The sequence below is a fragment of the Etheostoma cragini genome, chromosome 11 (assembly GCF_013103735.1).
Source record: "Etheostoma cragini isolate CJK2018 chromosome 11, CSU_Ecrag_1.0, whole genome shotgun sequence".
Lineage (NCBI taxonomy): Eukaryota > Metazoa > Chordata > Actinopteri > Perciformes > Percidae > Etheostoma > Etheostoma cragini.
The window spans coordinates 9,769,081-9,787,882 of record NC_048417.1 but is presented as its reverse complement, the minus strand read 5'-3'; the positions used below and the strand labels follow the sequence as shown (position 1 = coordinate 9,787,882).

At 38.8% G+C, this 18,802-nt stretch overlaps 1 protein-coding gene across 1 annotated transcript; it reads right to left on the bottom strand.

Annotated features, from left to right (window-relative positions):
• Positions 1–2,161: 2,161 nt before the first annotated feature.
• si:ch211-184m13.4 (uncharacterized protein LOC798560 homolog) lies at positions 2,162–4,183 on the bottom strand. The gene is made up of 3 exons (XM_034885483.1): positions 3,650–4,183; positions 2,746–3,260; positions 2,162–2,666 (listed from the first exon to the last, which is right to left on the bottom strand). The coding sequence occupies exons 1-3, from the start codon at positions 4,035–4,037 to the stop codon at positions 2,502–2,504; spliced, it is 1,068 nt and encodes a 355-aa protein (XP_034741374.1). The 5' UTR covers positions 4,038–4,183; the 3' UTR covers positions 2,162–2,501.
• Positions 4,184–18,802: the final 14,619 nt, after the last annotated feature.

Below are 18,802 nucleotides of genomic sequence, written 5' to 3'. Positions count from 1 at the left end.
GTTTCAGGTATAAGTCAAACTGTCTGGTGGAACCATTAAAACTAATTAAAATATAAACTGTTTATAAATGTTTTTTGGCAATTGACCAGAGTATAAGCGGGTTAATGCCTTTCGAGGTGTCCATTGTCAGGACGGTTCATGCCTCACTATTGTCCATTAATACCAGACAATGGACAACTCGTTGGTCGTTGGCCCTTACATAACACCTGCAATCAAAGTAGTAGTGCTACAAAAACGTTATTAAACTGCACAGAATGTTTCAGTGATAAACCCAATCCTCCTGCTAGAAAACATTTTGCCATTGGGTGATATTTCAATTATTATTTTTTTTAATGTATGTAGCAACTGTACAATATGGTATATCAATTATTGTTAAGGTCCAGCTCAGAGAACAATTCTTACTACAGATGTCTTTTGAAAGGAAACCAAACCAGTTTGTGAGTGATGCGTAATTAAACATTGTTTGATTAGTCTGACACAGAGTTAGATTATGGTTGTTTTTTTTTGCTTTGTAACAAAGTTGTGTAGTCTTCCAGGCAGCAAGCTTCCATCGCTACATACAGGTGCTGCAGTGCAAGTGTGCCTGAATGACACTTTTAGTGTGAATATCCACCGTTGCTCCCTTTTATAGAATTTTGCAAACCTATTTTGGATTAGCAATTTACCGAGAAGTGTTTACAGAATGAATCAATCAAAATGACTTTATTTTTTATTTTTTAATTTTTTTATGGATTAAAATTTTTTGCCAGGATCTGACTACGAATGTGTATATATATATATATATATATATATATATATATATATATATATATATATATATATATATATATATATATATATATATATATATATATATATATATATATGAATATGTGTGTGTGTGTAGAAGTCATATCCTCAATGAAATCCTTTAATGATACTGCTTTTGGATCACTTCTCAATTTACAATTCAAGCCAAATCTTCAGTGCGTAACTATTTCATATTAATGAACATCTGTTATATCTAAGCCATTGCCAAATGAGTAGATAAAAAGCTAATTAAGGCTTTCAGCGCCAAAAAACTTCAGTATTCCTTATTATGGCTATGTTTAGAAAATGGTGTCACCCAGCGACTTTCACGCACAGAAAATCGAGCAAACATAACTACCTTTGAAAAGTCGACAATGTTTTTGTAATCCTCTGTGTCCTCCTTGGTTAGAAGCAACTGGATAGAGGAGGGGTTGAGGTGGTGCGCGATCACGGAAGACTTGTATCATGTGGATGCGTTGACAGTTTTGTTGTCATTGGGGTGACAGAAACTATAGCTTTAAAGCTGCTCCATTCAATAGTTTTATATCAACAATGGATTTATTAAATTGCATGCATTGTGAGAGGGGTTGCTTTCACCATGTGGTTAGACCTTTTGCATCTAATGCATATTATTGTCACTTATTGACTCAATAACTGACTTTCAGGGACCCCTAATAAACTACTTATACAATTTGTTTACTTCTTATTCTATGTCTGACAAATAGATCCATTTTACGATAATATTTAAACATATGGTTAGTCACATAAACCAATTCATGACAGTTTTTGCACATTACTTTCTATCCAAAATCATAGAGCAGCTTTTCCAAAAACCCAGGAAATGTTAAAGGTTAAATCTAAATATGGCACTCTGCACTATAAACAGGCAGCATGCACCTGCTTACATTTGTAAGACACACACACACACAGCAGCCCACAACAAGCTGTTTGACTCAACTGGAATGAGGTCTGTGAGGGGGAGCAGGAAAGGTGGTTGAGGAAGTGGTGATGGTATTTTTCTACACGCACTCCCACACAAAACTCAGATGTGGGTAAGAAAGAGAGATCTGTAACACGTTTTGTCATTTTGGCATATCTAAAGTTCTTGCATAATACGTAAAACTGTGGGGACCATGTAAGAAATTTTTTAATAATAAGAAAGCACACATTACAGATTTATCTAGTAGGTCCAGTGTCCAATAATAAACTAATTAAGACCACGTTTACACGTTCCAGAAAATGTTTGCGACATGTTTCTCTACATAGAGGAAGTGAAGGTTGACATTTCACTGCATTAATCACAACAGTGTTTTAAAAGAGTTTACAAAAAAGCAAAGCTTAATATGTGAGGCCACATACGTCACCTTGCACATATACACAATTAAACTGCTTCACCAAAATGTATTTTTACATTGTTGTATTAAACTACTGTATCACACAGGCATGTTAACAAGAAAGGCTACACCATTATTTAAAAAGAACAAAAGAATGCATATAGAACAAATTGTAGACAGTGTTCTCAAACAGAAGTGAATAGTTTGTTCGGCGTTTTAATTAACCTCTAATGCATAAATTAATGCGAAATTGTCACAAAAAGTAAAACACTTCTGAACAGAGAGACTAAAATAGGCCTTTTTGAGTCCAACAGAGTGAACTAGGTCTTCTCTGCGACACTGGTTGTGTGTATCCTTTAAGCTCAGCTGTGGTTTCTCTCAGGTGTTGCTGCTGCTGTTCTCAGTTGTCATTTTGGAGGAGGCACCGGAAGTATACAGATAGTCTTTAAACAGGCTCAACACCCGTTTCTTGTAGGTCTTAATGGCAAAGAAGTAGATGACTGGGTCCAAGCAGCAGTTGAAGTTCATTAGAGAAACTGTGATCTGCAGGGAGAAGATCGATTGAGAATAGTAACAATTGATGGGGAAGGTTTCAAATCAAACAAAGAAACACAGTTCTTACCTGTAAGGAAACCTTAAAGGCTCTCAGCTCTTCACAGGTTGCCTGATGGTGTATCTTTCTGGACATAAACTGCATAACGTTGAGGTGGTAAGGGCTAAAGCAAATGATAAAAGTGAGGAGGATGAGGAGAATAATGGTGTTGGCCCTATGATTCCTCCTTGATCGACCAGTTACAGAGTTCTGCTTGGCTGCAGCTCGCAGCTTCAGGTTGATCTTGGCATAGCAGCCCATGATGATGATGAGCGGACAGCAGAATGAGATGGTACAGGCCAGAAGCAGGAGATATGGGGTGAAGCGGGAGCCGTCAAAGTTGAAGTACTCCATACAAGTTTGTTTTCCCTGGTGCTCACGCAGCATGCTGCGGAACATCAGAGGAGCTACTTCCAGGGATACCAGAGCCCAGACCAGGCAGGAGACCCTGCGAACCACACTCACACTCCGCAACCAATGCAGCCTTTGTGGATGCACCATGGCCAGGTATCGATCCAGACTGATACAGGTCATGAAGCCAATACCTGGTGGAAATATAATGGATATGCAGCAAAGGTTTATGCTTAAAGCATGCAGACCAGAATGGCAAATTAATTTAGGGTCACTTCATGACTTTGTAGAATGTGTTTCACCATCCTGGTCCTATTCTGAAACTTTTGGTAACAAGATGGTCAACAAGCTTTTTATACTTCATAAACTTGGAGTTTATGATTGTTGGGAGCAATTTTAATAAACTCATATTCTTAAACTGTCTTGTAAACTGTCTGTGTAAATGCTGACATGTTTCAAACTATGTAAAAATAAACATAACTGAACCTGATGTGGACATGTGGTTAAAACCACATGTGTAGACTCATGTTAAATCACACTCAAATATATGGTAGCGTATTAGCAACAGAAGCACTGATATTACCTGCATACGTATTTGCAAAGAAGAGAAGTGTTGTCAGTCTGCAGAGAATGTCACCAAAGGGCCAGTCAAAGTGACGGATGTAGTAAATAATTCTGCCAGGCAGTGCCAGTGTGAACAGGGCATCAGATAGTGCTAGGTTGACCAGATAGATTGAGGTGGAGTTGAACTTCTGTTTCCTCTGGCAGATCACATAGAGTACCAAGCTGTTTCCACTTGCACTGATAATGAAAACCACGGAATAGAAAATTGGGAAGAGGACTACGGCAGCTCTTTGGTAGACAAACACATCACAGCTGCTCTGGTTCGGAGAGTTTTCGGTTTTGGAGTCCAAGGTCACATTTTCACCAGCCATTTCACCTGTCATTTTGAGAAGAAAAAAAAAAATCATAAATCATTACAGCCAGAAAACAAGTGTGCATAAGCAAAGGAACATGAGACCACTGAGCTATATGTCAAGATCACCACAGTATAGTACTTACAATAAGAGATGGGTTCCCAAGTTAATTCACTGTATACACTCCTGAGTCTGGTGGTTGTGGTAGTAAATTGAGCTGTGATACTTGTACTACCAAAAGGTTGGATGCAATGTTCAAATCCCACCTCTTCTTTTTGACATCGTATGTCTGTCATCCTAAAACCCCAATAGTTAGTGCACAGTAAACTGTTAAAGCTTTATATTAACAGATTTGATATATAGTCCAATAGTGTATTGTTTATAGTGTGTTAACTAAATAAATAGACAACATGAGAAAATGCAGTTTGTTTCTCAAAACATGATTATGTATCATGATGATGTCCTTGTCCTATTTCATCATTTTAATTTAGATTTTAATCTTATATCTATCTATAGATACATCTACCATTTAATAACAGAATATCTTTCAAACAGCCTTCAAAGAAATATCTTGCCAGATAATAGGATAGGCACATCATTTGTACATGTATGTATGTATGTATGTATGCATGTATGTATGTATACATATGTATGTATCTGTCTTTGTCTCGTTATTTTAATATCCTTTTCTTTCAATTGTTTATCTGTTTAGACTGCTTGCTTCTGTATCACTTTATATATGTTAGGTGTCTTTCTCTCTCTGTTTCTATGTTTACCTGGCAGCTAGTCTGTTACTATTTCATCCTTAATTTCCTTCCTCATGTTTCCTTTGTTCTATTTAGCTTGCATATTGATTATATATCTTAAGTTGTTTGTACTTTTAGTGTATGTTTTTGTTGTTTTACTACAGTATATTCAGAACCCCAGGAAGACCAAAGGCATACCCGTATACTACTCATGGGGATCCTAACGAAAAGTACAATATGCTGCATATGTATATAGTTTCCCTTTTTCTATTGTTTCCTTATTAATCACCTATCAACCACCTGTAAAAGTCATCCCATTACACTGACCTCTATCAAAGAGCCTTTACAAATGAAATGTTGTTGATACATTTACATGTATGACAATGTTATACATGTATGCATTTACATGTGTGGACCGTATCCCACTGTTTTACCAGCCATTTGTGCTACAAAGTGCTCTTGTGTGTTAGAGAAAAGGAAAGATAAAGAGCTAGTGATAGAGAGGTAGAGAAAGTACGGATTGTGTTAATGTTGCTTTTCTGAATGTGTAGAGTATCTATTTCAATGTGGTTGCTGTTGAACAAGTTAGAAAAGCAGCTGTAATGTCATTTGTTCAGCGGCTAAGAGTTTAATAAAACAGTGCACATATTTGCACTACTGCTTGCACTGGGTGCAGCATATTTTTGAGAAAGGTTAGATGAAGTGATAAAATGTGACGTTCTATACAAAATGTTCCTGCCTCTGAGGTTTCTGAAGTTTAAACTTTTTATAACTGAGGTGAAGGCTGGCAGGCAGGCCTGGGGTGGAGATGATGGAAGATATAGAAGAAAGCTCAAGTACTGCTGTCGCAATCCTGTGATGTGTGGATGACTGACAAACAGTTTGAAGAATTTCACATCTTCATACATCTCAACCACCAAACCCCTAAAAAGATTAAAAATGTGAACTATCCAAACTGAAAAAACATGCTGTTAAATTCTGAGAATGCTCATGGTGTCGAATGGCAAAGTGGCGAAGTAAGTCTGCCTCAAAAAAGGAAGTAGCAGCAGCAGCAGCTTCACTTCAGCAAACAAAAGTGAGTCATATTGCAAATTCTCACAACTCATTTTCTTACTCAGTGAAGGCCACTAACGGCCAGAAAATACTCATTGGCTGATAGTTTACAGAATAGATCAGAGAGTTCACTTTGGCACGACCTTTCAAAGAAATTAAAGAAAATAAAAGCACAACATAATAACCATTATTACATACTTAAACCTCAATCAGAATAGTTTTCCAACTCACCGTATCTCATCAGTAGATACAATACTCATCAGTATTATTAGTATTGTAAGACCAATTGCACAGTAGCCAAGCTAACAATGAAAGTATAGTAGACGCACATTGGCTACAGTATCTTGTCTTGCTTGCCTGCCAAACCTCTTCACGTTGGTGTAATTGAAATGGATGGCTGCTGGAAAGGCAAAAGGTCACTAATTGTCACCAGTCAAATGCGGTTATAATACAGCTCACTTAGGTCACAATAAGGGCTTCATGTAGACCAATGTCACCTGCAGGTTAGGAGCCTGCTGCACTTCAGGCCTCCATTTCATGCTCCATTAATTTTGTGCGCAGAGATAAACATCTCGTACCATCTGAACGGTGTGCTGGAAAAAGAAAAGACAAGTCGTTTGTTGAGCGCTCGCTAGGTGTCCTGGGGATCTCTCAGTGTTAAATACAGCAGGGGAACAGGAGGACATGGGAAGAAGGAAACGGTCATTTCTGCTCATGCATGCCATTTGTATTCTCACTACCCTTAATAAGCAATGTCAACCCATCCAGAGATTTTAACAGAGAGTAGTCAGAGCCACATCAGTACCTTTTTCCTCCCCTCAACCATAATACATATCCGTGCAATCCTGCTCCTGATGAGGATCTTAAAGTTGAAGGGAAAGTTTGAAACTGCAACAATGCCTATTTCCTTTTTCTGCAATAACTCTACACTTGAGTACCTTAATGTTATCTAGTTAAAGGACTGCTTAGAAAATGTCTCATTTTGGATTTACAGTTTTCTATTTAACATATCACACCACCACTATAAAGGTGGTGCACATGGACTTGTGTAGTAGTATGTTTGCAGTTTTCTGGGTTGATGGGTGTGTGACATGAAAGGTCTTAGGAAATTGAAAGTGACTACCCAGCATGGAACATGCATGGAAGTCACTTCTCAGAAATGTGACCTTTTTCTGGTTGTTAAGTCAGGGGTGGGCTAAAAACAAGGCAGGGGGGGGGGGAACAAACTGATTTGAAGAGAATTATACAATAGTCAATGGTGCAACTGCAGCCCATAAAAGAACACCCCAGAAGGCATATCGTTTTAAAGACACCCTCATGGTGGAGGGCAACCAGTGGTGTGTTGGTGAGGCAAACTGGGAATGACTTTTGGTGTCCACAACAAGTGTGGAATAGACAGCATGGTTCCACAAACGATGCCTAACCACATTTAGGATGTTTTTTGCTGCCAAAATGAATTGTGTATGAGACTTCGCCCACATGGGTGAAAATGAAGTCTGTTTCATCAAACCAACTTCACTGTGCTGCTGTTGACCCAGTCAGCAGCCAAATAAAAGCAGTGTTGGTATGTATTGATGGACAATGACTTTTTGGTGATGGTGATTTTTTGTACATAGACATGCAAAAAAACAATATGCATGTTGTATACATTATGTCATTTACTGTATATAATGTACTGTATGTAATGGAGGCTTCCAGAGTTGCCATAGAACTGCAATAAAACATATTACCAATAGAGGGGGTGCAATCATTACAAATCAGAAACATAAAATTATACAGTGCCATTCATAATGAAGAATGAAATTCATTTGAACAAAACGTTTTACGTTTTAACTGAAACAACCTTTATTTACAGTTGCACTATACACTTAATACAAAGTCAGTGTCGTAGTTTTAAAATTGCGTGCTTGTGTGCATTTGTGTGTGTGTGTGTGTGTGTGTGTGTGTGAGTGTGTATGTGTGTGTGTCTGTGTGCAAAAGTAGACTGCTGGACATACCGCAGGGGACTCCTGCATTGTCAGAGGACCCCATGTGGCTTGTGTCTGTTCTCATCATCACCACCCCCCCCCCCAGCCACAGTCAGTCCCTGTCCCTAATCCAACACACTCACGTGAATACTCTCCCTTCACACTTTGTTCCTTGTTTGTCACCTTTACTCCTGATGAGCTATTTGTTGTTTTACAGTTAACACTTTTAAAGCCTTTGCAAGTATACTGCTTCACTCTGCATGCCTTATTTGGTGTGAGCGCAAAACAAGAGCAATGCGATGAAGAGAATAAAGTGTTTGAGGCTGTGTGCGTGTGAAGGACCATCACGTTATGCTGTCACAGGTGTCTATGGACAGAATGAATGTCCACAGTCCCTTCCATTCATAGTGAGTCTTTCTTAATCTAACATGTCACACTGTTGACACTAGTGTTGCTGGTTGTGAAAAACACACACTAGCTAATTTTGCCTGGTATCCATTTGAACTGCTTATGACTTCACACTCATGAACATGCTGTGAACTACACCTTCCTCCCACATTTAGGAAGGTCTCATGGTACAAAAACCCATCAGTTTTAATGGGCTTATCACACATATACACACTTCACAGAAGCACCCACAGATGCTAAGCTCCGTTTGTCCTATACAAATCGAGGGATTCTTGATTGATTAAATTTGAAAAAGGGTTAGGTTGCAGCACAATGAAACACATATCAAGATTTGATGGTCCAAGTCTGAAAACCACCACTAGAAACCAAAGCATGGCACAGTTTTGTCATTTAATGATACTGTACTGCAGTATGAAAATATCTTTAAAGTATAATGAAACCAGACCCAAGAGTATAGCAAAGAGCATTGTAAAGTTATCACTGGAAGCTTTTGATGTCGTTTTTACTAATCATTTCATTTCATTTTTTAGTTAATTTGCCATACAAATCACTTTGCTTTTGCTTTCTAAAGAATTAACTAGTGAGTGTACTGAAATTGATCAAACTCAAAAAGATCAATTCAGAGGTTTGCTTCAATGCAACAAAACATGGACAAAACCATTTCAAATCAGACATTGCTGATGAACTAATATTTAAAAACAACACTTTTGACTAGACAACGCTTTCATCTATATAATCTACCATTTTAGATGAGTATGCACTTTAACTTGATTAACATAATTTACATAGAGCTACAGTAACTGGGAATATTTATTGCAGAACAAAATTGTTGATATTGCAAAACAAAATTATTAGAATCCCATATGTACATTTAATTTACAGTGTTTAGTAAACAAACACTATATATGCAGTATTAACACATACATATGCAATGATTTATTATGAGTTGACAACTACTGAATAATGAATGCAGGGCTGGAGTTGTAGTCAACACAAACAAGTCCTGATAGTTGAAATTACACTGACAACAAAAACACATGTTTCAGACACAGACACAAGACGTTTTGTAGTTTGATTGACTTGATCAGTTTTAGATTACTTTGTTATCAAAAAATTGCGTGGTACATTATCGATCCTCATGCCAGTTAGCCCAATCCCCTCCATACAGTAGGTGGATCAGAGTTCAGCTACAGCACAGCACCCCTGGGGCTGGTAAGGCTTTAGTGACTTGGTTAGGGACTGTTAACCCGTGTGTTGTCTTCCCGTCGACCATGAACTCGTTGTCCTTCTGGGTCAAAATTGAAAATTAACTTTTAGTTGTTGTTGTTCTTTTGACATTTTTTTGGTACTTTCTAAATTGTTTCCATTAACTTTTGAGTGGTCAATAAACTTAATTTGCATGACAATGTATCATTTTGTTTTGTTCAAAAAAGCAGAAATTATGAATTATTTCGGCTAACAGTTAAAATCAGAGAGTGTTGAGTGGATCACAGACTGGTATGGCCTATGTCAAAGTTTAGTCAGGATACTGTTTTGAAACTTTTTAAACAATCATTTTTGGGCAACTTGGTTGAAAGAAACCCATATTTCTGATATAAAACACACTTTAGACCCAAGGAATACATGAGGGTTGAGTAGCATTGATAGTCTAGTTTCACAGTCTACTACAGGATCTGAAACCAGCTGACAGGAGGTCTCTCATAACTGTCTAATGTGTACTTTTGTATTTTCAAAAAAAATGATGAGCAATGCAGCTGTGCAGCACCATCTTCAGGATCTACAGTAAAATAATCCTTCCAGCTCTGAGTTCTGACTTTTGGCCTCTGCTATTTTCTTCCTTATCAGTGTTTTTTTATTTTTACTTTTATGTAATTTCATTGTATTTTTTAATAATTTTGGTAATGTTTCACTATACATGCACATACTGTATATGGCCTGGATTTCCTTTGTCCTTTTGTGCTGTCTCTGATTGGATTTAGTGTTCAAGGTAGTGTGTGCATCTTTAAAAAATGATATTGTAATTTTTTTTTTTTTACTTTCCTTACAAATCTAATGAAGCCTGAAATTCAAGCGATAAGTGCAGCAAATTCCTAATACCTTCACGGCTCATTAAAAACCAATGAACATGAGGTCAAACAAATGACGTCCCAACAACTGCTGCGATTTTTTTCATCTCTGTTCCTCTTCAGTAACGTTACCACAACATGTACATACTTCACTTAAACAAAGCCTGTATTCATCTGTGGTCAGTGAATGAGGCAACATTTGAAGATGTGGCCTTGTTCCACGGTCCGTGCCGGGGCAGGTTTTCAGGTCATCTGAGGAGACGTGCATAATCTGGATGTTATCTCGGCTGTTGTATTATTGTTTTATTCAGAGGGCATGGACTAATTATTTCAACAGCTCTCTTCATTCAGGAGCAGACTGACAGTTGCCATCATCGGAGTGATCAGTCTCTTCTTGGACTCGGCTGAGGCTTTTTGATGTATATTAACAATAATTGGTGCCACCGCCACAATGATGTTTAGTAAACCTTTGTGCTATTTTCCAGGAGGATGCCCACGAGGAATTTTTGAGTAGCTGCTCGGTCTACAGAGACGCCTTCAGAGTCAGGACAGATGGGAGAACTGCTGTCCTCTGCAGATCAGAGACACCACGACCTAATCATCATCACATACAGGACACACAGTCTTTCTTGCTGTCTTGTTGTCTCCTCTGATCACCAGAGAGGCTAATATCTAACATATGCACTCCAATTCCATTACTGTAACATTTCATCTACTGAATCATGTTGAGAGTCAAAAGCAATGTGGTATTTTTTATCATAAACAAATGTAAAATACATATGGGATGTCATTAAAGAGAGAATTTACCCGTTGTGTAATCGTGACATGCGAGAACAAATTAGGTTTGTGTGGGTCTTAAAAGATAAAAAGAAAAGAAAGATAACTTATTTAAAAAAATGTTGCGGTCTATAAGAAATAATATGATTTGTTTGCAATTGGAAGAAGAACAAATACCAGTAAATACAAATACAACTGTATTCCACAATCCAAAACCCTTTTTGAATACATTAGTGACAACAGTAAAAATATAAAATATAATAAAGTAATAGCTGACAAGACAAACAATATGGAGTTGTTATTAATTACAGTTCTATATTTAGATAAAAATTGATATTGTTCTTTGATCCATCAAAACAACTTTTTTTCATTCTCGGTGGATGATAGGGCACAAACTTTGTATTGTTGTCATTTTTGATTCTGTGGTACAAGTATAAGTTATCTTGTTAGGTTCTTTGTAATCTGGCAGCCAGGGCTGATGTCGTGAGGTGGCAGTGTCTTAAGTTCCAGCATCTAGCAGTGACTCCAGCAGGTTTTGAGTCTGCCAGATTCTACAAGTGAATGAGAGGCAGATGTGTGGTGACAGCACTACGCTCATTAGGCAGAATCAGTGTCACACTGTGACAACTGGCCAACTTGAGGCTTCTCTCATCACTCAGTACTTACCCCATTCTCAGCCACGACCAGCTCAGACTCTTCCAGACCTCATTTTGAACTATTAACTGTTGTGTTTTCTCTCTTGTGCTTAAAACAGCAGCTTTTTAGGAAAACTGTCTGCTCCGCCGATAAACGCACCATCTCCAGCTAGACTATTGCTCTAAATCTTTAACCATTAACCAACTTTTTCTCCACCCCAATCATTGATCCTAGTGTTATCCCTGCCTCTGACCAGTGGACTACCCCTGCTTCACAATCCCAGCTGTGTGGTCAGCTCCGGCTCCTCAGGGCCTTCGTCCCTGGGCAGAAGTTGTGATATCTATTTCAGTCCAATAGAGACCAGACAGCCGCCGCTGTGGCTCCAGAGAATTCCGTGTCCAGCGATTACTGATGGTTGCACTCAGCTCATATGCTTTAGCATCTCCTGTGTCCAAACTGCTTAGCATCTGATGGGTCGCTCTAAGCCATTAAGGCCAGTTTGCAATTATAGATGTGTGGCTGCTGTACACAGAAACAGATGTGCTTTGATCTATTTATGGTAGGATAGATTTTGGGGGGGGTCATAACAGCTTACTACCATGCGTGGGTCAACTCACTAACCTCTGACATCCCTTGTCTTTCAGTTCACTTGACATGCACTTGTGTTTTTCAATCAGCAAAAAGTTTAGTGATGAATGGCCATTAATGGAGAACAGAGATAGCAGCTGCTCTTTGTGTGTCTGCAGCATGTGTGAATGTACTCCATGCGTGTTGTATGCCTTTAATCTGGCTGTGCCAAACCACAATCAAGCATGTGTGGAGGTGAGAGCTTGCTGAATGGAAATTCGGACAATCCTGTTGCACTAAATAAAAGGGAGCCAATTCGAGCCCCATCTGTTTAAGCACCAAAATTCACCAAGGGGCAAAATAGTTAGTGTTGCAGTACAGTTTTAACACCTTGTCTCCTTTTTTCCCCCTCAGCTTGAAGTGCTTTGGGTGGTGAAAAATGGAAAACAAATGTTCTGTTGACAGCTTTCTTATGCCCAGGGTGTGTGAGTATTTATATCATAAAGGTGCCAACACATCCTGGTTTTACAGGCTGACCATCGCTGGGAGGAGAAAAGAGGGGGACAAAGGGGGGTTATACTGTAGCTCATTCTAGTAATTACTAGATCAGTGATGAATAGGCCTTGATAAGCCTGTGACAAATTAGCTTACAAATAAGTCTGCTGTGGTGTGAAATTCTTTTTTATTCTAAAAGAATGTAGCTTTATAATCAAAGTAGGACATCACATTGGAACCTGCTGATTGCATGTTGGGTCCTGGTTTAACACTGTGGACCTGGATTGCATTAAGATTGAGGGCATGGCTGAATGTGCTCCTGTACTGCTCAGGGCACAGTAATAACAGGACTCGGCTTGGAGTTTTAAGCAGAGCATGCCTCAGTAGGCTACTATTCAGTTGGACAGTCATTTTTCTTACTTGTCACTTGTCTTATTGTCACCACTTTGCTTGTATTAAAAATTCACGGGTCACTTGTATGGCATTTAGTGCCTGTCTCCAGCGAACTGCATGCCCGTGCTAACTAGTCAATTGTGACAACTTTTCACAGCAGCAGCAATGCCTTGGGCGAACTGTGATTTCATAATGTTTGTAATGTCAGTGGCAAGCCTGATGGGGAAAATGGTAATAACTCCACTACCAATATGAATAATGAATGAACTCATATTATTTCATAAATCAGATGGGACGTACAACATATGGAAATAAGCAGTCATATCCTTGCCACTGGGTTTCACTGTTAAATAAGAGAACCACATTTGAAACTGCTTTTTACTACTACAGTGCTGCACTATGATACAGCCCGCAGCATGCTATGGGATCACTGTCTACTGTACCGTCACAGAGGTGCATTCAACACAGAGGGAGTCCAACATTGACATTGTGCTGTAAGCAGGTCTGTCCTGAGGTGAACCATGTGTACACAGCTTTAGGTCCTCTCTGATGTAGGTGTTTCTCAGTCCGCCAGTGTCGTGTTGTGAGGCCACCATCCCACTGTGCATATTCCACGTCACTGTGCTGAGAGGAGTACTATGAGAACATTCATTCATAAGCTTGCATCCAGCAAGCCACTGCCTACACCGGAAGTCGCAGATCTTGAAAACAGTGTTGTGTTATGATTGTCATATTTGTTTGTAATTTTCACATCCTAAACTTTCTTACATCTCATATTTCATCCACTGAAGTCTTTTAGAGTGACATCCAGTAAAAGGTTTCCAAAGTAAACATGTTTATTCATTGTATAACTATCCCCATAATCACTGAAAAACAAATGCTAAATGCCTCGACAAAATAGCAGGTACCCAAAAAGTTAATATTCTGAGGTCTTGCCAGATCTGCTCATTAATTCAGTTAAATCAAGTGAGAGAGGGGGAATCAGAGTGAACCGAACGGGAATAAAGCCTCTTAAAACCATTTCCTGTGATTTTGGAAACTTGAAGAAAAGTTAACGTCTCAGTATTTGTCGTTCCTGCTCTAGTTCTCTGACTTTTTCTCTCAATGCGTATTCATCTTGTTTTTCTCATTTTGGTGTTCCCCAACATTTCTTCTTCATAGGGTTTCTCTCTCTCTGTTTCTCTCATGATTTCTGGGTCAGTAACTTGGCAGTGGATTGGGTCAAGGGGCGCAGTCAGGTTTAGTCCACCAGCTTTGGGTTGTGAAGGCTAATGTCTCCTGACACTCTCAGCTCCATCAGTCCCGGCCGCATCATTCTAGTAATGCAGAAGTCATCAGGGCCTGGGATTGCGTGAGGGCTTTCATCTGGAAACCCAAACAAGTTTAACTTCATTCAATTCCCGTTGAAGAATGCAAAAATTAATGAATGGATTAAGTTGCTACGGTGTCTCATCAGATTACACAATATTGTTTGGGATTGATGTGATTTTCGGGAAACATTTCTAAAATGTTTCCATATAATGGTCAGGTATTGCAAAAAGGGATAGGAAATATTCAAAACTATTCACTCATGTTAAAGTCTATAAACGTACAGTATATTACTGAAAGTGTACAGGGGATGTTGTAATATATGTTCAAAGGCCAGAGTTTAAGCTGGATTGTGTGGCCTCTTCAACTGGTGTACTGGTCTTTTCCAACCATATTCCACTTCCTTTATAGGCACTCAACTGAACTGTTGCTTAACCTGCTCAGTGACCCTGCCACATGCTATCTGCATCCTTCTATCCTAGATCCACCACAACACTTTCCCCCTTGTGGGCAAGGGCTTTGCTATGAGTCAACCACAGTCACAGACTTGTGAAGGGAAATCCATAAACCTTGTGTTAAGGCAGAGAAAAAAATTCAGCACCAGTGCTTACTCATCTGTTAAAAACGGAGTGATCTGCAAAGTTTGTATGAGAGGGTTTTTGACGGTGCCCTGCTGCTTTGTCAGTGCAGCACATGCTGCAGGCACTGGCATCCCCTATTGCCTTCCAGGTCATTGGCCAAGCTCAGCAGGAGGTGGGCTTCTAGCCCCATGCCACGTCCCTGATTCACAGCTGGATCCGTAACAAGGTATCATAGCAAATGAGTCGGTAAAACATCACTGGTTTGAAGAGCGTGAAAAATTGTCATGATATCATTTGTAATTCCTGATCTGGACTGCCGTTGGTAAGAGAAATAGAGATAGAGAGTGAAAGAGAGATGGTAATGAAGGGGTGTTATTCCTCTTCACCATCTCCACCAGTCTCGGATTCCTCTCATCCCCACCACCCCACAGCGTGACCCCCAAACTTATGCCTTAGGGGGGAGATCCAAACTAATGTAAGGAGGCAATAATTAAACATCTCGTGATTCTCAGCCAAGTGGGTTATAGGTGTTGGACTCTTAACATGAGAGCTTTATGACACATTGTCCAGTTCTTGAATGTGGATTTTGCTCCTCATTACACATGACTCAAGAGTGGTTGTGATGTGTCAGATTGGGCCTTTTCTGGTGTGTTGCAATTGGACAGGGTACATTAGGAGTTGAACTCTGAAATATTGTAGCTGCTGAGCATGAGGCTTATAATTTCATTTGAAACGTTGACAACAAACAGCACTTACTTATATAAAATGTAACTACTTTTTAAACGATAATACTTTTAAAAGAAGATATTCATGTTTAAATGACTGTCAGATTATAGAAAATATTTAAGGATGTCAATTTTTTTTGTTTAAATTTTATTTAAATTAATTGTGTCATTGTGATTAAGCAAAGTTTTAGTTTACTTTGTTCATACTGTACTTAATAAAATATATAAAAAGTTAAAATATTGTATGTTGTGTAATAATAATAAAGAAAAGCCATGTGTGATCATACAAAAATTACATATAGCACACTGTGTATTATGCAATAAAATTAGATACATAAACCCTTATGATCTTTAACCTTTCTGTGTCATGAGTACAGTTGGCTGTGAGGCTGTGTGCAGGTTTGATGTATGCAAAGAATGGACAAACATCAGCTCCCTCTAAAACCACAATGGAGACCTTGGATCTAAATGTCATGGTTTCATAACGGATACACTGACATTTGTGTGATGGGATTTAGCCATGGGTTAATATAGCCATTGCTGGCACAGTGCATTGATGTCCATCTCACTCGGGCTGTGAAGTCTATCTCACCATTTTTTTTTGGTGCCCTCACAGAAGTTTTATTTCAAAGGGATGAATTGGATTCTATGCTGGTTAAAGCCAATTATTTTATCAGAAAAAAACTGTTTGATATGTAGGTTTGTTGTATATGATGTTAATGTGCCTCAGGAGCAGTTGAGATTATTCTTTTTTGTTGAGTGTTGGGGCAGAGGGTGGGGGCTGTTGAGGAAGGCAGGCGATCAGCATTAAAATCTGAGCCATGTAAATCTAATCAATTATACAGTTTTTCAGATAAAATGTTGGTAAATCAAAACACATTTTCCAAAAGTCACAGTATAATGAGAAATTTAAATTGGAAACAGAAACCATTTGTTTATTTAAAATGCCACAGTGAGGTGGTGACTTGCCATCCATAAATTTTGTTATCCTTTCATATTCCTTTTATCTATGACTACAGCTTTGGCACTCATTCAAGATTTTAATGAACCCAGACTTCTGAGGCATCACGGCCTAGTGATGCATTGTCCATTTGGATCAGGGAGTACAGAGGGGGGACAAAGGCGAAAAGCTTTTGCCTTTGACATAATATTTTATATATTCTATCACCTTACAGGGGGGTCATTAGGTGATTGCAACATTTAACAACATAACAGATTGACAAGAATAAACACAAATTCAGCATATATCTGGAATTAACAATCAGTCTGATGGTTTTGTGTACGTGCATGTGTGCGGGTGTGCATGTGGCAAGGGGTGACTTGAATCACAAAATAATTTTCTCTGCTTTATGAGGATACAGAGAACCCCCCTGCTCTGGCGCGACCTGGTGTCGGCTGTTTTCTTGGGCTCAGAGGTTCCTAGGGGAGACCAGAATGGAAGTTAAGCATCTTGCTGTGATCCAAAGAAAGTGTGCCAAATGCTATCAAAACTGGATTAGTAGACAACAATTGTGTTCGATGAACGGTAGGGGGAGGGAAAGAAGTAGTTTCTAAGTAACCAATGGATGGAATTTTCCAATTCCATTGCATTTATCTCACATGGAATAGATAGAAAAACAATGGCCTGTTTTTATGTATAGGTGATTTCAGATGTGGTAAGCTTGTATTGTTGCTAATGTTTCTGTCATTTGTGTTAAAAATGTTTTACGTGTTATCAGTCTTTGGAAAGAGAGAAAAACATCCATTATCCAGAATATCACTGATACAATAAAAGTGGAGAGTAAACAATAACAAATAGTCACATTTTATAAGTAACATTTTTGCTTCTTACTCTTAAAAGTGAAGAGTGTCTACCACACCCTTGTTACAGGTTCCATAAGCCATTGAGTTGACAAACAGTTGAAACACAAACAGATGTTTTCACTCTCAGATTTAAATCTAAATTAAACTTCAAAAGATTTTAATATTTTTGAGAGACCACTTACAAGTAATTAAAGGTTTAACATCTAGTAAATATCGCTTGGCCCTTCCTCCTTGGCTCAATGAGCCAGAAAGAGAGAACAGCATTGGTTGAGCGAGCAAGGGCTGAACCAAAAGAGGGAGCGCCAAACAAAGCAGTGAATTAGAGAAATAAAACAATGTTTCCTAACTGTTTCATGGTGGTTTAGTTCTATAGCAAAATAAACACATCCATGTGGTGCCCAAATGTTCTTTGCTGATGGCCATAAAGGTCCACCACCCAGCAAAATGAGAAAAAAAGAGAAAATAGACAGAAAGCAGGGTCTCTGCAGATTCACTGTCACAAACTTTTCATATTTTTGATTGTTAAATATTCCATGATGTACAGTATCTTGGGAACCTGCACTGCATTGTATAATATAAGTCATTGTGGTTAATAATGTACACTTTCAGGTGGGACGCAGCTTTAAGTTAGGCAACTACAAAACTGAAAAATTGCCCATATTTGTCATATTGGAAATGACACGTTTCCTCTATTTCTACTCGAGGTCCCAATACATTTGGCTCCTCAACCTTTATAAAATAAAGTAAATTCGGCAGTGCATTCACATTTGAATACACCCACAGCCCAATGGTTGCCCTCTGAATGCTGACATTTGGAGCAAATCCCCTGCTGACTTAATCATGCCAAATATTGCGTGTGATTTGTGCACCACACTTGGACCTGGCTGATGTTAGTGGTAGTAATTCACCACTGCTGTGAGAAAGAACTCCTGGGGGCATGTGCCTTGTGCTCAAATCTCTCCTTTCCTTTATTCCTCTCCTGTTTCTCCCCGTTGCACGCTTCAGTATGTCTCTGTCCCTTCTGTCTCACAGAGGAGAAGGGCACCAGAGTCAAAGTAGACAAGACCATCTGTAAGGCAAGGAATCCATGAATGTCACAGTTTAAACACGGTAACTTTCATTTTAAGTAACTTCCGTTGCTTATTTTGAATGAAAAAAATAAAATTAGATTTTTATCATAACTGTTAGGATAACTCCCCTCTTAAAATATACTCCCCTCCTTTTAACAACACCACCGCACTAGCTGTTCGCTGTTTACCTTCCCATGTGCTTTGAGTCCGCCAGAGCCCACCCC

What these genes read in the sequence shown, in the direction of transcription:
- si:ch211-184m13.4 (XM_034885483.1), bottom strand. Translation starts at nt 4,037, where the DNA reads ATGATTTTTTTTTTTCTTCTCAAAATGACAGGTGAAATGGCTGGTGAA. An exon ending in CTTTGCAAATACGTATGCAG is followed by an intron (nt 3,261 to 3,649) that starts GTAATATCAGTG and finishes TATTTCCACCAG; the next exon opens with GTATTGGCTTCATGACCTGT. An exon ending in CCTTTAAGGTTTCCTTACAG is followed by an intron (nt 2,667 to 2,745) that starts GTAAGAACTGTG and finishes TTCTCCCTGCAG; the next exon opens with ATCACAGTTTCTCTAATGAA.